The 20800-nt window shown below is 41.8% G+C and overlaps 5 protein-coding genes across 8 annotated transcripts in view; 1 reads left to right on the top strand and 4 right to left on the bottom strand.

Annotated features, from left to right (window-relative positions):
- Positions 1–5372, bottom strand: part of inppl1a (inositol polyphosphate phosphatase-like 1a) — an 18369-nt gene extending 12997 nt beyond the window's left edge. Inside the window, exon 1 of one of the 2 annotated variants that reach the window (XM_079480780.1) lies at positions 4971–5372. In XM_079480780.1, the coding sequence (XP_079336906.1) occupies positions 4971–5122 (152 nt within the window). In that variant the 5' untranslated portion in view covers positions 5123–5372. The remainder of the gene's footprint in view (positions 1–4970) is intronic. The other variant, XM_079480779.1, reaches the window with a different exon arrangement.
- A 1501-nt stretch (positions 5373–6873) lies between these two features.
- Positions 6874–10017, bottom strand: folr (folate receptor). Its single transcript, XM_079481427.1, has 5 exons — positions 9868–10017; positions 9393–9525; positions 8700–8888; positions 8433–8568; positions 6874–8348 (listed from the first exon to the last, which is right to left on the bottom strand). The coding sequence occupies exons 1-5, from the start codon at positions 9885–9887 to the stop codon at positions 8083–8085; spliced, it is 744 nt and encodes a 247-aa protein (XP_079337553.1). The 5' UTR covers positions 9888–10017; the 3' UTR covers positions 6874–8082.
- A 1172-nt stretch (positions 10018–11189) lies between these two features.
- Positions 11190–13136, top strand: anapc15 (anaphase promoting complex subunit 15). 3 transcript variants are annotated; one of them, XM_079482111.1, is made up of 5 exons: positions 11190–11283; positions 11732–11857; positions 11971–12030; positions 12117–12254; positions 12429–13136. In XM_079482111.1, the coding sequence occupies exons 2-5, from the start codon at positions 11738–11740 to the stop codon at positions 12453–12455; spliced, it is 345 nt and encodes a 114-aa protein (XP_079338237.1). In that variant the 5' UTR covers positions 11190–11283; positions 11732–11737; the 3' UTR covers positions 12456–13136. The 3 variants fall into 3 exon arrangements, with proteins under 3 accessions (XP_079338237.1, XP_079338236.1, XP_079338235.1); XM_079482110.1 differs by having other exon boundaries at positions 11217–11283; positions 12459–13010; XM_079482109.1 differs by having other exon boundaries at positions 11217–11283; positions 12117–12437.
- A 22-nt stretch (positions 13137–13158) lies between these two features.
- On the bottom strand, positions 13159–16050 carry tomt (transmembrane O-methyltransferase; the record flags this gene model as incomplete). Its single annotated transcript, XM_079480982.1, has 3 exons — positions 13159–13479; positions 13996–14192; positions 15789–16050. The coding sequence occupies 3 exons, from the start codon at positions 16048–16050 to the stop codon at positions 13159–13161; spliced, it is 780 nt and encodes a 259-aa protein (XP_079337108.1).
- Positions 16051–16660: 610 nt separating this feature from the next.
- On the bottom strand, positions 16661–19734 carry sfrp2l (secreted frizzled-related protein 2 like). The gene is made up of 3 exons (XM_079482350.1): positions 18955–19734; positions 18430–18510; positions 16661–17296 (listed from the first exon to the last, which is right to left on the bottom strand). The coding sequence occupies exons 1-3, from the start codon at positions 19454–19456 to the stop codon at positions 16983–16985; spliced, it is 897 nt and encodes a 298-aa protein (XP_079338476.1). The 5' UTR covers positions 19457–19734; the 3' UTR covers positions 16661–16982.
- Positions 19735–20800: the final 1066 nt, after the last annotated feature.

Here is a 20800-nt window from a genome sequence, read left to right on the forward strand (position 1 = left end):
TGGTAATTCAGCACGAGTGATTTACACTTGATCTTATCTGTGTGTGTGTGTGTGTGTGTGTTAAACCTGTTCATGTCAGTCAAACATACTCACACACAATTGCTCGTGGAGTTTTGACTAGCAAATGAGTGTGTGTGTTTTATTTTAAAATCCAGAAACACAGATGGAGATAAGAAAACCACTGTATTTGATAAGCAAACTGTGTGTGTGTGTGTGTGTGTGTGTGTGTCTCTCTGTATGTGTCTATGCGTGTGTGTGTGTGTGTGCATCTCTCTGTCTGTCTGAAGGCTTAAGAGAGAGGAAGTCCAGAGCAAAAGTGAGATCGCTAAGAAGTACAGTTTGTAAACAAGAAGTGTGATGTTGTTGTTTACTGTCCTTCACGTTCCATTTACAGTCAAACACGCATCACACATGTGTCGCACTAGCATTAGGCCGCAGGAGCTTTATAATGTGTTTGACTGACAGCTGTGTGTGTGTTTAATCTACACACAAACTCTGTGTGCCAGCTGTTAGCCTGGTTATGTATCATTGTGTCCCAAAAGCCACATTGCCATGACAACCACAACAGCAGCCCGCATGGATAAAAAATACAGTTTGTACAGTATAAATGTCATGACGCCTATGGACTGTCCCCACAGAGATCATAAACCACACACACCTACACACACACACACACAGACACACACACACAGACAGACACACGCACACACAGACAGACACACTCACACACACAAGCACAGAGACACACACACACACACACACACACACACAGACAGACAGACAGACAGACACACAAACACACACAAGCACAGAGAGACACACACACACACACAGAGAGACACACACACACACACACACACACACACAGACAGACAGACACACAGACAGACAGACAGACACACAAACACACACACACACAAGCACAGAGACACACACACACACACACACACACACACACAGAGACACACACACAGAAACACACACACACAAACAGACACACACAAGCACAGAGACACACAAACAGACACACACACACAAGCACAGAGACACACACACAGACACACACACAGACACACACACAGACAGACACACACACAAAGACACACACTCATTTAGTCTAGCTTGAAATAAAATATTTTCTTTTTTATGACCCACATGAGTTTTTATAAGAGTTAATAAATCCGTTGCCATGTGGTTGTTAGGGTGCTCATGCTGTGCCATCCCATAAACTGAACGAACACATCCAGATGAAACTATGTTAGAGACGCTTGATTTTATCAGCACACAAACATTTACCAAGAGTGACACACAAGAGCCTTTTCTGTCCAGATCTAACCCGAACAAACCACACAACACAAATACACAATCCATCAGACAGACACAAGATCACACAAACACACAATCCATCAGACAGACACAAGATCACACAACACAAACACACAATCCATCAGACAGACACAAGATCACACACAACACAAACACACAATCCATCAGACAGACACAAGATCACACAACACAAACACACAATCCATCAGACAGACACAAGATCACACAACACAAACACACAATCCATCAGGCAGACACAAGATCACACACAACACAAACACACAATCCATCAGACAGACACAAGATCACACAACACAAACACACAATCCATCAGACAGACACAAGATCACACAACACAAACACACAATCCATCAGACAGACACAAGATCACACAACACAAACACACAATCCATCAGACAGACACAAGATCACACACAACACAAACACACAATCCGTCAGACAGACACAAGATCACACAACACAAACACACAATCCATCAGACAGACACAAGATCACACAAACACACAATCCATCAGACAGACACAAGATCACACAACACAAACACACAATCCATCAGACAGACACAAGATCACACACAACACAAACACACAATCCATCAGACAGACACAAGATCACACAACACAAACACACAATCCATCAGACAGACACAAGATCACACAACACAAACACACAATCCATCAGGCAGACACAAGATCACACACAACACAAACACACAATCCATCAGACAGACACAAGATCACACAACACAAACACACAATCCATCAGACAGACACAAGATCACACAACACAAACACACAATCCATCAGACAGACACAAGATCACACAACACAAACACACAATCCATCAGACAGACACAAGATCACACACAACACAAACACACAATCCGTCAGACAGACACAAGATCACACAACACAAACACACAATCCATCAGACAGACACAAGATCACACAACACAAACACACAATCCATCAGACAGACACAAGATCACACACAACACAAACACACAATCCATCAGACAGACACAAGATCACACAACACAAACACACAATCCATCAGACAGACACAAGATCACACACAACACAAACACACAATCCATCAGACAGACACAAGATCACACAACACAAACACACAATCCATCAGACAGACACAAGATCACACAACACAAACACACAATCCATCAGACAGACACAAGATCACACAACACAAACACACAATCCATCAGACAGACACAAGATCACACACAACACAAACACACAATCCATCAGACAGACACAAGATCACACAACACAAACACACAATCCATCAGACAGACACAAGATCACACAACACAAACACACAATCCATCAGACAGACACAAGATCACACACAACACAAACACACAATCCATCAGACAGACACAAGATCACACAACACAAACACACAATCCATCAGACAGACACAAGATCACACACAACACAAACACACAATCCATCAGACAGACACAAGATCACACAACACAAACACACAATCCATCAGACAGACACAAGATCACACAATCCATCAGACAGACACAAGATCACACAACACAAACACACAATCCATCAGACAGACACAAGATCACACAACACAAACACACAATCCATCAGACAGACACAAGATCACACAACACAAACACACAATCCATCAGACGCACACAGACATCTAACACAAAAACCCACACAGCTGGCTGGCACAAGAGTGGCACAGCATCTGAAAACACACACACATCCTCCTGAAGAAACATGCTGTGACCCGCTGTATTCCTGCACACACATGTAGACGTGTGTGATTTGTCAGTAGAGTTCTGCCTCATTCCGTCCGTCTGAAGACAAACACACACCTGTCCATGTGCCCTGACATGTCACTGACACCACAGCACCCCCCCCAAAAAACGCCATCCAGCCCACCTCCAATCACCCTCACACATCAACAATAACCATTATAACATGATCACACAACACATACACACAACATGTACAGAACCACATCAACCACAATGAGATCTCTTTTTAATGTCTCAGTTATTTCTCATATACATCAATGAGATTAAAGGAAAAGCAAATCAAAACTTCAAGTCTCATGTGTGTCTGAAATATTTCTCCTGAGAAAAGGAGTCAGAAATCTGACAAATGTCATGAGAGTTTGAGAAGAGACGTCAACAATGAGACAATTCATCTCTTCTGCAATCAAATATCAACTCATCACATTTACTCTTTGGACACAACAACAAAAGGAGAAGCTAAATGACATTATGTAGGAGAGGGGAATTATGGGACATGTGGTTTTCACCATCCAGAGCCGTATGGAGATCACCCATCATGTTCACGGACGAGGTAATGAATACATTTTATTTGATGTCATCGTAATGAATTGTGATTGAAATGAAGCTTGAAATAAACGTAGAATGTAATGCTACGCTAGCCCGCGATTGATTTTGAACTTTTGATTTGGTAGCGTAATGCTACACAGTTTTACGTGTTTAAAACAGTCGTCGTTTATAAAGTGAACTGTGTTTACGCTTGTTTGTGTTTCCTTTAGTCACCAAAGAGTCATCGTGATCTATAATAACAGAACAACAGATGCTGTATAATCTCTTCTGCATTTGTATGTTGCTGTAGTTTCTACAAGAGGAAACTGAGGGTCGTGAGGAGCAGCGGATATTAAATCACTGAGACAAGAGACGGGACTTTAGTTTAAATAGGAATTTCTCTGGATTCACAAAGTCTTTTTGGAAGGAACATTTGGGATAATGCAAGTACACAACTGCATGAAATATATCACACTGCGCAAGAGATTTGGGGATATTTCATTACACAATTATTCCATATTGTGGCTTTAATTAATTTTATTTTAAATGTATTTCTCATTAAATTAATAATCTTGTGCTGTTGTGTACAGTACAGACTGATCTGATAATACAATCACAATCCTAACAGTGAACCGTTCTATACAACTCAACACAATCACAGAAACCGCAAGAAAATCTCATGTAATATCTGCCAAATGACAAGATAACAAGCCTTGTTTACTAAAGTAAATTAAAATGATCTTTTGTTTGTCAATGAAGTTTTACTTATCAAGTGTATCTTGACTTAATAATGTTGTGGAGACGAAAACAAGTGTCTACATTTAACATGACTATTGTTTTCTATGAGTATATATATATATATAAATGTGTGTGTGTGTGGTTATTTTTATGCACGAGGTCACACTGGTCACGTGATCTTTGTGGCTCCCGCATGCCAAACGAAGTGTTTGTGTTTTACACTGGTCAAGTAAAGTTTACTGTACACAAACATCACACTGTTCACAACACAACTAAAGTACGACATCAACACAACAACAGCATCAACTGAGCACAATAATACAACACTTTAAAAGTTAACTGTATAAAGTGCAGCTACATTAAAAGCTCTGTAACGACACAAACAAACACTGGCGCGCATCGCGACGCTCCCGTTATAAAGCGAGCTGTCTGCGATATGACGCGACGCGAGCAGAATATGAAAGAAAGTTCACAAACACACACACAGACTTTTCCTCCGTCATTAAAATCGTGTTTTCGGACAAACGGAACGATGTGTGAGCTTTAGTGAGGGACTTACAGCACGCAGAGGGCGTACGCGCCGCTCACGCTTTCGCTGTCCCGCACCAGGAAACTCCCGTCGCGCCCCGCGCGCGCTAGCAGCTCCTCCGCCGCAGCGCGACTCAGATCCCGGTGATACCAGAGCGACGGAGCCGGACACACACCGGCCATCACGACACCGAGCGACGCACTCCCGAATAAAGGCCGGTGACGCTCCACACGCGCTCCAGATGCGGCGGGCCGCGCGTCCGACGCAGCGCTCGAGCACTCACGGTGTCAGAGTTCGTCCTGCTTTCCCTACAGTTCCTGAAAACACTCCATCAGACAAAACACACACACACTTACACACACACACTTACACACACCCGACAGCAGGGGCGCTCACACACACACACACACACACTTACACACACCCGACAGCAGGGGCGCTCACACACACACACTTACACACACCCGACAGCAGGGGCGCTCACACACACACACACACACACCCGACAGCAGGGGCGCTCACACACACACACTTACACACACCCGACAGCAGGGGCGCTCACACACACACACACCCACACCCGACAGCAGGGGCGCTCACACACACACACACTTACACACACCCGACAGCAGGGGCGCTCACACACACACACACACACACACACTTACACACACCCGACAGCAGGGGCGCTCACACACACACACTTACACACACCCGACAGCAGGGGCGCTCACACACACACACACACACACCCGACAGCAGGGGCGCTCACACACACACACTTACACACACCCGACAGCAGGGGCGCTCACACACACACACACCCACACCCGACAGCAGGGGCGCTCACACACACACACACTTACACACACCCGACAGCAGGGGCGCTCACACACACACACACACACACACACACACACACACACACACACACACACACACACACACACACACACTTACACACACCCGACAGCAGGGGCGCTCACACACACTTACACACACCCGATATATAATAGCAGACTATTATATAAGTGTGTGACACAAAAACAAGCTTTTGTGTTAATGCATTTTTCACTCAACTTCACAGAGATACAGACCCCTGCACGAGACAACTAGCCCCTAACACCGCACCTGACGTCATCATCAGTGTAGCTCGCGCATCACACCGGAAGTGTCAAAAGTTTAAATGATAGTGTGATGAACATTAGCGTGTCACACCTTCAATTTATTATAAACACATGTGGATTATCTGTCAAATTATGCTGAAGATCAGATGAAAATTCTACTGAAAACGTATATTTTATATTTTTGCCTTAAGCAATATTGTTGTTATGTGCTATTGCTGTATCAGTGTCATTTAGTTTAGTTATTTCTTTCAATTAATCATTTTAGTGCCTTAAACATTAGACATTTTTATTTAGATTTAGAAAATATAAAGTTGTGTATTTTGTTATTTATTTTATTGTATTCTTAACACCTTATCATTTGTTGTTATCGTGTATATTACTTGTTTTATTTATATTTTCTGGCATAATATCTGTAGAATTGACAGTAGACTTATAAAGTGGCAGCAATTTGCCTTAACTGGCAACAGTTTTTTCAAAGATAAATTCACATTTTAAAAATTAACAAGTCTATACAGAAAAAAACTAAACAATAGGCTTGTTTGAGATGCGCCTGTAATGTAGGTGAGAGGAGGCGGCTGCAGTAAGGGGAGGAGTCAGAAAAGACCTTTGAAGTCGGACACTTCGTGGTGAATCTCGCTGTTTTGTCGCTTGTAAACGTGAACAGTGGAGGAGATCGCGGTCGCGTTTTTTATCGCAGACGAAGTGGATGTAATCGAAATACCACTGTTTTTACATGAAGATGCTTACAATAATAATCACTGAATGTGTCAAATAATGTACAAATAAACAGCTCACACAACAACAAGACATTTTCAAGGATTGTATGAACAAATGGTAAATGAAGAAAATTGCAAGTTGCTTTTGAGAGACCATAACAAATGTTTATAATATTTAATAACAAGCAGGTTTCTGCCACCATTTCACGTCCATAGTATTTTTCCATACCATGCAAGTCAAAGCTGTATTGTAGCAAACATTCTTCAGAATTTCTTCCCTTGTTTTAAGACCCAGACACTTCTCAGATGAAACCACATAGTTTTGCCCCTGTAAAGCTGCTTTGTATGCAAAGTGTAAACGCGCTATGTTAATCGAATCGAATTTAGATATGTATGTGTGCATGTATATTTTTTATTGATTGATTTATTAATTCACACAAACATACAATAGAATAAAGTGAAAATTACAACAAGGAAGAATTCTAATGAAGAGAAATTTAAAATAAACGCAGGTCCTAATTCTTAACTTCACTAGGCGTGTTTTGTTTTTGTTTAGTTTGCATGTAAATATAAATTAACAGATGCGTAATCTAATTCTTAGAATGAAGAGAAAATGTTACAGTTGACATTCTCAGCCAATGAGCTTGAAGCTGTGTCGTCAGTCAGTCGTTTCCCATCATTTGAGTAGCGCAGTCGGAGGAGAGCAACTGCGCTCGACTGCTCAATCCGACACAGCCGCCTCGCCGTCGCGAGAGTTTTTTGGCACACGTCAGCATGACATCAGAGCAAGGCGGACGTAACTCGGACACTTTTCTAACCGTCATGCATCTCGCGGTGATCACCGGTGATCGGTTCTGCGCAGATTTTGCTCATCTCAAACAAGCCTAATAACAGCTTCATGCATAGCATTCTGGGAACCAAAATTAGAAAAGGAAAGGGCTGATGACGATTTCTGATTTCCTAAATGTTTGCATGCATGAGGCTGTTATTTAAATGTTATTCTGATCTGAGTTAAGATCAGTCTTGTCAAATGATTTCTATTTGGCGTTTTCAATATCATCAATTTTATTTCTGATGGTAACTGGACTCTCTGTGATAGTTTAATGTACAAACAGAAATCAGTCAAATCAAGTGAAACAACAACACTGACATCTACTGGACACAAAACTCAATGTCCGTGAGAATGTTTGTGTAAACATGTGTGATGTGCATTTCGAAAACTGGATTTAAGATTGTGCCAGAAGCAGAAAGTGTGTCCATGTTTGGTCTTTGCTGTTGTGTGTTTTCAGCTAGTTGTTCTCAGGCCAATAGCATCACAAGAAGCGCAAACAGATACAGGCTCGTCGCCAGGGTAACCGTCTCCGCAGCACCAGACAGGTAGAATTCAGCCACTTTCTTATTGGGATTGGGACCCGTGAACCACATCTGCATGCAGCGGCCGCTGTCTTTAGAGAGAGCGGTGTACTTGTATGAATTGGACCAAATCTTCTCACACATACTCTGAGCGGTAGGGAAAATCTCTGACCAGAGGCTGCACTGAGAGCCTTTCGGACACCGGTTAGTGCCTGAGAGAGACAGACGGGTGAGAATTTATTCCACACGTAGACAAAAAACAATTAACCCGCGTGAAGAATAAAGGAGAAATGAACCTGTGCTCCAGTCCCATCCCTTGTGCCAGTTCTCTTTACAGGTGTACTCATTCCGACAGTCCTCGTACCAGCTCTGGCAGTCCTCCAAACACAACGGCACGTCCAGGATTCTCTCCTTCCTCCACGACTCATCTGCCTGTGAAACACATTCACAACAACAGGATAGTTCAGCCAAAACATTCTGTCTGACTCGGACATTAATCAAACGGTCAGGTCCTTCTTGTGTAATTTGACAGATAAAAAGTCATTTGACAGATAGGGTCATACCAGCTGTATCCAGGGTCCCAGGTGAGGCGAGCACTCGTAGAAACACGTGTCCTGAATGAAATGCTTCTTACACTTGTCACTCATGATGCCACAGTGGTTCCAGTTAAAGTTATACAGGTATGAATTATCCAGATGGGCCTCCTCCGTCGTGTTTGCTGTGCAGCAGGCGTTGTCCTTCCACGGCTCACACTGACAAACAATTCAATTCAATTATGCAATGCTTTACATGAAACTGTACTTCAAACTTCAAAGATAAAGACTTCCGATGTTCAATGTTCATTAAGTTAGTTTTCTATCTTATTTATCGTAAGAAACTCGCAAACTGCTGCATAATTACGGCCACAAATTTAACAGTGTACTGTAAAGTGAAAACATATTTTGTTATTTAAAGTTATTTGTAATTTTAATATTATTTATTTTTGGTTGTGAAATTAATTGAATTAAATTATTCTTAATTTAACTTTAGCCTTAATTTAAGATTGTGTTAACGTGTATGTGTTTGTGTGTGTGTGTGTGTGTGTGTGTGTGTGTGTGTGTGTGTGTGGTTGTGGGTGTATGTGTGAGGGTGTGGGTGGGTGTTTCAAACACAACTCAACTCTCTCATCATAAGTCCTCTCTCTCTGTCTGTGTAACACACACACACAGAGGACATATGAGAGAGTTGAGTTTGGTGTTGTGTGTTGTGACTCGTGCCTGCTGATAGAGCTTTCCCTCGGGTCTGGGCTCAAATAGCTGATGTTTGCCAGTCATACACATGTTGAGTTTGTCTACAGAAGACACACGACGAGACTGAAAGGTTATCAGAAGCACCATGAACAACATCAGCCTGCAGATAGAGAGAGAGACAGAGAGAGAGGGACAGACAAATCAAGACTGATTATTTCAAGGTGATTCAACAGATTTAGTTTTGTTCTTTTCTCACAGTTACTGAAAAAACTGTGATGATATAATAACCAAACTCTAAACGGCACCAAACATCTGAATTCATTGTTTAAATGGTCAATCAACCCTTCTCATAAAATGAAGTTCTGCTGAGCTATGGTCAGGTTCTGGCGAGTTAAATCAAGGCGGCTGTAACGTGAAGATGCTCTTCAGAATATTCTCACATCACGCTGGGGAACGTGAATCATCAGAGTTATCAAGTTAAAATAATAACGCTGTGGTGTACCTGGAATGTGAAACGTCCATTTCTCTGACGGAAACCTCCAGCGGGTGTGAAACGTATTTCCAGAAGTCTCTTGAGGCACGAGTGTGTGAAACCTGCTGCTTCAGCTCGACCAAAGTCTACGGAGATGATAAAACGCAGATGGGACGCCCATCCCTCTCTCACCGCAGGGCCAATAACAGCTCCACGGTCATCCTGACCTTCCTTTATGGACCATGAAATAAAGACTTTTAATCTTTAACATTACCACTCGAACATAAGTGACAATGTGTTCTCCACGCATTAGACCGTAGTGCAGTGTGTAATTCATAACTGTACCATTATTAACTGTAGTGACTAATACTGACTGTAAAACACTATAGTATACTATAGATTACCAGAGCAAATGGTGTAGTATAGCCAGTGTTGAGTGTAACTAGTTACTTAATATTTAGTTACTTCATTTAATTAAAGTAAAGTAAGGGATATGCTCTAATTGTTTCTGTAATTTAATAACATTTACTTCTGATGTAATATAACGAAATACTTTGTTTAATATATGTGTGTGCGAGCAATAGTGGAATTGACATCAAAATTTAAAAAAGTTTAACTTTAAAATCTGTGCTTAAATATATAATTCTGACATTTGCAACTTTGGTCAGTTAATAATATGACTTTATTTAGTTTATTTGAATGAATTAAAAGAGCCGTTTCATGTGTATCCTTGAATCACTTCACTTACCAAAGTTGATATAGAAAGTAATTAGTATAAAGTAATTAAATACTGTTAGGGGTGAGTCATTTGTGCTGTAATGTAATGACACTATTGAATGTGTAAATAGTAACTATGAATTAATTACTATTTCAGAGTAACTTGCCCAACACTGACTATAGTCTAGTATTGTTCATTAAACAAGGCCTTCGATCGTTAATAGTTCAGGGTTCAAGCGTTTTTAAATGTGTTCAAATCAACTTTAGACATGTTTATGAGTAACTCGTGCAATACTACATGCGTCACATTATAAATGAACATTTATTCCTCAAAAGACGTCATTCTGGCCTTGAAATGAAACAGCTGTTTATCTATAAAGTTTATATAATACACCTGCATGACGTATGCACGCAGCCTTGACATTGGGCGCGTGACGTCAAAAGTATCGCGAGATTTAGATGTTGTTCGTCTATCGGTGTTTTATTATTTGAATGAATGAGGCATTTATATATATTATATAAACATTATATTATATATTTCGATATTTATTTGACTTAATTCAGAGCTGTAGTGTGTGTGTGTGTGTGTGTGTGTGTGTGTATCAGTGTTACCGGAAGGGAGTGAGCGAGTGCACAGCGGAACTTAAAGCTTTAGAAGATGTTTCCGGGGAAGTCAGTGCGGCAGCAACTTCCGCTGTGTTTACATTTGAACTTTCTTCACTTCTGAAGGTAATTAATCAGTAATATAATAATAACAATAACAACAACAACTCTAAACACATGACACAATTGGTGTACGCGTTGTTGACATACACACGAATGATTTTCTACTTTTTTAAATGTATATAAATGCGCCTCACAATAAAGTAACGTTAGTCCAGGGATGTACGAGACGGTAATACCTTGATGTGTAAATATACGGCCCGTGGTATTTACTTATACAGTTAATAAAGTAACCTTAGGGGTTATTGACCATATATTTTATTTTAGTTCAAATGTAGCTCATTATTTTTTGTGTGTTTGTTGTGGAATCATGGTGCAGCACACAGTGCAAAGTTAAATCTGCTGTTAATTTGTGGAGAACTTGTTTTTTTGTAGTAATTAGTAAAACCATGGTTAATTGTTATAAGGGTACATGCTTAAAAAAAGACATATAGCTGTGTGTGTATATATACAGACAGACATGTCCACGCTCTTCCCATCTCTGTTCCCACGCGTGACCGAGTCTCTGTGGTTCAATCTGGACCGACCGTGTGTGGATGAAGCTGAATTACACCAACAAGAACAACAGCACCAGACCTGGGTCAGTACCGATACTGTGTGTGTGTGTGTGTGTGTGTGTGCGTGCGTGCGTGCGTGCGTGCGTGCGTGCGTGCGTGCGTGTGCGCATGTACTCATTGTTTTGTGTGTCTACAGTTACAGAATATCGCAGAGAAAGACAACAATCTTATGCCCATCGGACGGCCAATCTTTGAGGTGAGTGTCTCATATTTTCAGACACAGAAATGAGAATCCTGAGATCCATCGTAAGACTTTCATGAATCTAATGTCTCTCATGCAAGACCTTTGATGAGGAAGAGGAGGAAGATGACGAAGACGAGGAGGACAGCGAGGAAGATTCAGAAGACGATGAAGACATGCAGGACATGGACGATATGAACATCTACAACGAGTTTCCTGATGATGGAGAGATCAATGAGGTCAAGAGACACACACACATTTCTCATCAGATGTACCTGTTGAATTCCTCATAAAACCCAAAACACAAGATCATTTACATCTTTTATAAGGATACATTTTTGTTTCGGTAGCACAATACACAATGATTTGAATGTTTAACTTCAGTTTTGAAGAGATTTGAGTTTTGGTTTTAGGTAAATGATGCGAGTATCGCTCACTGACAGGTCGACATGGAAGGAGGCGATCAAGACCAGGACCAGTGGATCTAAACCCACATCAAGATCGATCGATCGTCCTCTGGAGCTTCAGATCTCTGCTCGGCGTGTGTCGCTGCTGAAGGATCCGCTCATGAAAAGATGCTTTAAATGGTTTCTCTGTTCAACTGCTGCTGGTTACTGAAATCACTATTACGGGACATTCAGGTCTTTCTACAGATGCTCACACAAGCAGGTGTCTGATGTAAAGTATTTCTGTCTCTAGTAGTGAGTGTTTCTGATGATGCCGCTTTAAGCAGCAAAGTGAACTTTGTCTGTTGTCATGCAGCTAGAAAATTAACTATGATTCTGGTGCAGATTCATGCTAAGAGCCGGTGAAGTTACTCAATGACTTGTGACATACAACAGAACTCACTTTATCGTGTTTTTGTGCTGTTTGTTTTTGCTAATCGTGACAGTAAATAAATGTATAGTGAACTTTTCATTATGTTCAAATGGTCAGTTATTTATCTTTATGTCCCGTGTGAATATAGGATAAAATGGCAAATTTTCTCATTAGGTTGCTGTGATGCGTGAGGAATCATTCTTTTCATCCACTTCTCATCAGTATATTAGGGTCTGAATAAAAAAAAAACCGAAATCCTGATCAGTCAAATAAGTAAAACCTCTTTAAAAAGGTGTAAACGTGATGAGGTGAAAGTGCGATCTTTCACTTGATGCCGAGGAAGGTCAGCTCAGCCATGCCGTCACGAATTCCTCGCATGTATTCCAGCGTGGCCCGGTGAACCCTCACCTCATAGAGGCCCGAGCGGCGGGCGTGACGCAGGAAGTTTGGTGCTCCGGGAAAAATGACATTGTCAGCTATGATGAGAGATCCTTCACCGAGAAGACCAGAGCCCTCCAACAGCTGCAGGTCAGGCAGATAACAGCGTTTCCAGTGATCCATAAACACCAAATCCAGACGCTCGACACCGAAGTCCTCACGTAAACGCGGGATCACTTCATCTGACGGACGCACCATCAGCTCCACCTGCCCAAAAACACCATTCATTCATTCTCATGACAGGAGCTGAATATCTGCTTTACACAACGATACTGTTAACAGCTTCTCTCATGCGAAATGTGAATCTGCACGCTTTAAAACATGAATATTATGGAAATAAATGACAACTGCAGTTCACAGAATAATTCTGTAAAAACAATGCTGTTTAAAATCGTCGTCACTTTATATTTTAAGATTATTTACCGTTAACCAAATAATATCTTTTTTCTGTAGTAATCTTTCATTAAACATTCTAGTATAAACACCTTGTACCATGAACATCGTGTAAAGGGTTGTAAAGTTGCTGTTTCTGAATTTCTTTTTTAGGTGCTCTATCATTTCTTTAACTTTAGTCATATTTAAAAACAAAACCATTCATTTAACAATCAATACGTTGTGTTGAAATCACACAGTTACTGAACATCGTAGAAAGAAATCTGTAGACAAGAAGAGCTGCATTATGGGAAGAGAGACCTTCCATAAACCATCGGATACTCATCTCACCATGTCTTCGTCGAAACCCGCCAGACGAATGATCTTCTCGGCCACGGCAGCGTTTCGCTCATCCATCTCAACGGAGTAAATTCGGGCGCCGATGGGCAGTGAGCGTGCCATGCGTACGGTGCTATATCCACAGTGTGTGCCCAGCTCCAGTACAGTGAGCGGACAGTGCTCCTGAAGTATCCGGTCCAGAACCTTACCTGCTCAAACACATCACATCAACCACACGTATGACCACCAGCTGCTGATCCAAACATTTGCTGAGAGTGCGCGCGTGTGTGTATTTGTGTGGGGTGTTCATTGTGTGAGTATTGTGTGTTAATTGTGTGAGTGTGTGTTTGTAAGTGTATTTGTGTACACTGTGTGAGTGTGTGTGTACACTGTGTGTGTGTGTGTGTACACTGTGTGTGTAAACTGTGTGTGTGTGTGTGTGTGTGTGTGTACACTGTGTGAGAGAGTTAGTGAGTGTGTGTGTGTGTATTTGTGTACACTGTGAGTGAGTGAGTGAGTGAGTGAGTGTGTGTGTATTTGTGTACACTGTGAGTGAGTGAGTGAGTGAGTGAGTGTGTGAGTGTGTGAGTGTGTGTGTGAGTGAGTGAGTGAGTGAGTGAGTGAGTGAGTGAGTGAGTGAGTGTGTGAGTGTGTGTGTGAGTGAGTGAGTGAGTGAGTGAGTGAGTGAGTGAGTGAGTGAGTGAGTGTGTGAGTGTGTGAGTGAGTGAGTGAGTGTGTGAGTGAGTGAGTGAGTGAGTGAGTGTGTGAGTGAGTGTGTGAGTGAGTGTGTGAGTGTGTGAGTGTGTGAGTGAGTGAGTGAGTGAGTGAGTGAGTGAGTGAGTGAGTGAGTGAGTGAGTGAGTGTATTTGTGTACACTGTGTGAGTGAGAAAGTGAGTGTGTGTGTGTGTATTTGTGTACACTGTGTGAGCGAGCGAGTGAGTGTGTTTGTGTACACTGTGTAAGTTAGTTAGTGAGTGAGTGAGTATTTGTGTACAGTGAGTGAGTGAGTATTTGTGTACAGTGAGTGAGTGAGTGAGTATTTGTGAGTGAGTGAGTATTTGTGTACAGTGAGTGAGTGAGTGAGTGAGTGAGTGAGTGAGTGAGTGAGTATTTGTGTACAGTGAGTGAGTGAGTATTTGTGTACAGTGAGTGAGTGAGTATTTGTTTACAGTGAGTGAGTGAGTATTTGTGTACAGTGAGTGAGTGAGTATTTGTGTACAGTGAGTGAGTGAGTGAGTATTTGTGAGTGAGTGAGTATTTGTGAGTGAGTGAGTATTTGTGTACAGTGAGTGAGTGAGTGAGTGAGTGAGTATTTGTGTACAGTGAGTGAGTGAGTGAGTGAGTGAGTGAGTGAGTATTTGTGTACAGTGAGTGAGTGAGTATTTGTGTACAGTGAGTGAGTGAGTGAGTGAGTGAGTGAGTGAGTGAGTATTTGTGAGTATTTGTGAGTGAGTGAGTATTTGTGAGTGAGTGAGTGAGTATTTGTGTACAGTGAGTGAGTGAGTATTTGTGTACAGTGAGTGAGTGAGTGAGTGAGTGAGTGAGTATTTGTGAGTGAGTGAGTGAGTATTTGTGTACAGTGAGTGAGTGAGTATTTGTGTACAGTGAGTGAGTGAGTGTGTGTGTATTTGTGTACACTGTGTGTGTGTGTGTGTGTGTGTGTATTTGTGTACACTGTGTGAGTGTGTGTGTATTTGTGTACACTGTGTGTGTGTGTACACTGTGTGAGTGTGTGTGTGTGTGTGTGTGTACACTGTGTGAGTGTGTGTATTTGTGTACACTGTGTGAGTGTGTGAGTGCGTACCTTTCTTTGGGCCGATGTTACTTATAAACTCAACTTTACTGCACCAGTGGTCAAAGGTGTCCAGGATGCTCTGGGGGTCACCGGGCATGGCGTGGGTCAGAATGTACTGATAGGCCCGCTCCTCTCGACTGATGCCCGTTAAACAGTCTCTCACCCAGCGGATCAGAACGGCTCGATACAGCAACACAAAGTAATAGCGATAGCGGATGATCAACGTCAGTAAGAGAGGAATAAAAGCCAATGCTATCGCCGGAAAAGCCATTTTCACCTCAGACCTACAAACACAGACACAGTTCATCAGAAATCATCATAAACCCTTTTTTTTCAAACCAGACGTTTTAGCCACTAACTAGTGAACAAAAATCACGCTCAAGTGACATCACATCACACTGAATCAAGAATAACACGTCAGCATGTGAGAAAACTTCACGAGGAACAAATTGTCTTTAATGGTCTCTGTGATGTGACGGACGATGTGTAGTCTGTAAGCAGAAGTAACACGAGACATTACACGGTTTCATTCCAAAACCTCTGACACACAGACGTCACTTCAACATTTACAACACCTACGTGAATAACACACGGATGATGATGAAATAAATCACCTTACCAGATCTCAAACACTCTTCACTCTTGAACATAGAAGACGACAGTGAGGACGGCAGCTGAAAACACACACAAGAGAAACGTCTGAGAGAGACAGACGCACTCATATAACAGCCAATCAGCTTCTGTCATTTGAATAATTGATGGAGAGCATGCGGCCTCCTCTTACAGGACGTCTCACCTGGATCATCACACGGCCATCAACACTACAATGAGAACTTTCGTGTTTCAAACTTCAGGCTGGTTGCTATGGTAATAATATGATCTCTAGATATGATACAGGTTTCTCTTTGTGATGTGATGTGCTGACGTTTAATACTCAAAGGTTTTTCAAAATGCAAAACTAAACAGCCAACTAAAAACAGAAATAGAGTCCACAAAACATGTAATAAAAGTCTCAGTGTTTTTATTGCAAATAAAACCGTATTTCCCTCACAAAACTTAAAGAATAAAGATCTTCAGTTCTTCACTATTGTCTGCCCATATCTCCAAACCTCGAGTTTTCTGACTTATTGGTTTGAATATTACAAAGATGAGTTGGTTTGGTTTTCTCCGATTGGTCCGTTGATCTGTGCAGGGGTCGTGACCTCAGCACGCCTGTCTCAGCAGCTTCCTGATGAACTTTTTTAACTCTTTGTCATCGCGAGACCATCTGACGAGTCGTTTGAGGAGCATGCGGCCGTTCTGCATGTCACCCAGGGCGATGTAGGAGCCCGTGAGCTGTCCCTCCAGCGCCCGACACGAGCAGCTTCTGCCCTCCGGCAGCCAGAGGGCGCTCTGTTCCATCGCTGCCTGTTGCTCCTGCGGTCCCGTCTCCCAGCGCAGTACACGACTCCGCCCCTGAGGTACCACGCGCACATCTGACCCGTCCGGAGAGAAAGAACCGATCCGCAGTCTGAACGCTGCAGAAGAACATTTACAAGACACAGAAATGTGACAGTGATCAACTGATAAGAGACAAATTTCAAAAATTGACAAACACTATTTTTTAAGACAAACAAACGTGGAGAACCAGACCTGCCATTATTAAAAATATATAATCAGAAATATGTTTTTTTATAGTACATTTAATCCTTAATTCCTTTTTATTACAAAGACTGGTTTTATTTTATCATTTGGGTTACATAAATAAATGTAAAAAGTAAACTGTAAAAATGAATAAATAAAGAAATGTAAATACGAAAATATTTATATATTTATAAATATATGAAATATAAATACAGCCGCCGAAGACATTAAGAGACCATTTTAAAGCACAATTTTAGTTTTTCTGAATGTACCATGTATAGGTATGTGTTTGGTTAAATGATCAATTTAGTTATCTACCAACAATATTTCTCCCAAATACAAATATTGCTTTTATTTGCAGAAAATGAACAGTGGTGAAACGGATGAAATAACAGAAAACATGCTCTCTACTTTTTCAGACCTCAAAAAAAGTTCAGATTCACTTTAGAGCAATACAACAGTCATATTTCTACATGTGTTTAGGAGAAGTTCAATAATTATTTTTGTTTGACAGCTTTCCTGTATCTCAGTGGTAAGAGCGTTGTGTTAACAGCACAAGGTTGTGTGTTTGATCTCAGGGGATTACAGATACCTGTGTATAAATGTATAGAATAATGCAATGTAAGTCACTTTGGATAAAAGCATCTGCCAAATGCATAAATGTAAATCTATGTGTAGTGCACTGGAATGACCACAATACATCTAGAATCTATTAATTGTTACGCCGGCTGTAAATATATATTAAAATATAATACGGATTATTTGTATTCATTTGTTTAATCAAGTCATTCCTTTGTTTTCCCATTATTATATTGTTTTATTTGGGATTTATTTTTAATGATTGCAGGTTTGGTCCTCCCTGAATGAAACATTTAAAGGCTCTCAGTTCGGCTGTGACAACCTTGTCAATAGATATGGAACATTGTCAACACCTTACTAATACTCACGGCATCAGTCTCTTTACCATCCGATGCAGATAATATCAAACAATCCGTTTTTCCGGATGAAACTGACAGTCAATACTCACCAAACTGACTGGAACAGAAGTTCTGCTGGATCTCCGTCTCCGTCTCCGAGTCCTGACTGCACACCTCACACATGACAGAACCTGAATGAGACACACAGCCCAAGATCATTCAGAGATTCAGTTTATCAAATCAATCACAAGGAATGTCAATAGTTCAGATTGTCTGTTTGAATACTGGATTCTGATTGGCTGGAAGGTGTGCATTAAATCCCTTTAACGCATGGGCAGCTCCAGTCGGTTTGATTACATTTCAAATGAACAGACGAATGGTCGTCATTTTTGATTATATATTACACTGTAAATATCAATAACACGTGACCGTGGTATAAACGCGACAATCCACAGCTAGCCGTGCGCGTCGGGTGCATTAAAACCTTGAACGCACGGTTAGCTGTGGATTATCGCTTATAAAGCACGTCAGATATAACGCATGCGGACTGTACAGAGTTTCGGTTTTACTATTGTTGTGTGACAATAGTAGATCAAGGTAACCGCCATGTTAACAACAGTGTCCAGCTTTCAGACCTTTGGGTGTGTCGGTGGTCACGGCTCGGCTCGGGTCTCTCTCTCCCGGGACACACAGGTCTGATCCGTCCGGAAAGCGGCTGCAGTTGAACATCTCCGGCCACGGGAAGCCGAACGCGCTCATGACGGGCAGACACGCGTCCCGCACGGCCTCGCACAGACTCCGACACGGGCGCACCGGTGCCGCGAGCTCCGGTAAACACACGGGCGCGAAGAGCGCGCACAGGAACCTGCGAGCGTCCGGGTGACAGTGTTTCCCGAGCAGCGGCGTCCACGCGGCGGACTGTTGTTGCGCTTCTCTCGGGCTCTCGTGGCCCAGCAGGTTCGGCAGCCGCATCTCCCGGTAACCGATACCGGAGCACAAGTGCATCGTGTTGGGCACCGGTTTACATACGGAGCGCGCGGGGGTGGAGACCAGAGCATCACCTTCATCAGCTCTGGACCGACACACAACAGACCACATCAACACACAAACACACAGAGAATACACAACATACACCATCCTGAAGACACGCGTGTTCTGAGTGTGTGTGTGTGTGTGTGTGTGTGTGTGTGTGTGAGGGGGGAGTCTCGTTTACATCCTGTCTGTCTGTGAATGAAATGCAGGAGTTTTATTGGCGGCAGTAAAGCGGCTCTGAGGCGTCGCAGTGTGTGCTTGAAGGTTCCTGACCTCTACAAAGGGGTTTTATTGCTTTATTCACACTTTTATAATGAATAAAATAAAGCGAGTATCGTTGAAACAAGTGTAATGAATTCACACCTGTGGCTCTTCTTGTCCTCAAAGTATCGCGAGAGCGAACGAAGGCTCCGCCCCTTAATTATTACAGTTTTGCTCAATTGTTTACACACATTTTCTGAAAGCCTCATATTCTCAGAACTCTACACACAAATCAAAAAACACAAACACAATGGGCAAAACCCCTCAATTCTCCTGCAAAATTAAACTTCACATTCAAAACAATGTTCTTTCTTCTCAAAATGATATTTTGTTTTCAAATTTTACATTCACATTTATTCATTTGTCAGACGCTTTTATCCAAAATGACTTAGGCCTACAAGTAGTTTTTTACAGTGTCACATTACTGCAGAGCAATCAGGGGTAAGGTGTCTTGCTCAAGGGCACTTCAGTCATGACCTGCTGGCACTGAGATTAGAACCTTCTGATCACAAACCCAACGCTCTAACCACTAGGCCACAGCTGACTCACAAATGACTCACAAAACACTTCTCCATTCATCATAATGACTTTGGTCTTTATTTAAAATGCTAAATATTTGTAGTATATATATATATATACTACAAGCACAATTCCTGCTTTACACTCACATTGCAGATCTAAAACACACTGTTTTCAAAACACTACACACAATTCTCTGCATTTGGCACAATGTTCGGGCAGAAAAATCTCTTGTTTTCACAAGGAACACACTGCCATTCAAATATGAACACTCACTCATCACATGTGTAAACACCTGTCACAAACGCCTATACACCTTCTCCAAGCTATAGAAGACACATGTGGAGATATAACAGCTGATGCTTTTCATGACTGGACTGAGAAACATTGCTTGTGATGTGGATGAGGTGCTGTGGTCAGACCCAAACCCAAGAGAAGATGCAGCATAGTTTTTTACTGTAACTGTATACAGTCAATTCTTCTGTTGTTTTGTATGTACACCACTGTATGTGCAACTTTGCGTTGGTTGGGATGTACACTGTACATTGGTTCTTCCCGCGTTGTCTTGCTTATGAGGATATTGCTTGTGATGTTGATGAAATTCTCTGGCCAGATCCAGCTAGGCGAAGAGATAATGTATAGTATGTTTATTGTAGTATTTTCTGTACA

This window comes from Barbatula barbatula, assembly GCF_947034865.1.
Source record: "Barbatula barbatula genome assembly, chromosome: 19".
NCBI classification, from domain to species: domain Eukaryota; kingdom Metazoa; phylum Chordata; class Actinopteri; order Cypriniformes; family Nemacheilidae; genus Barbatula; species Barbatula barbatula.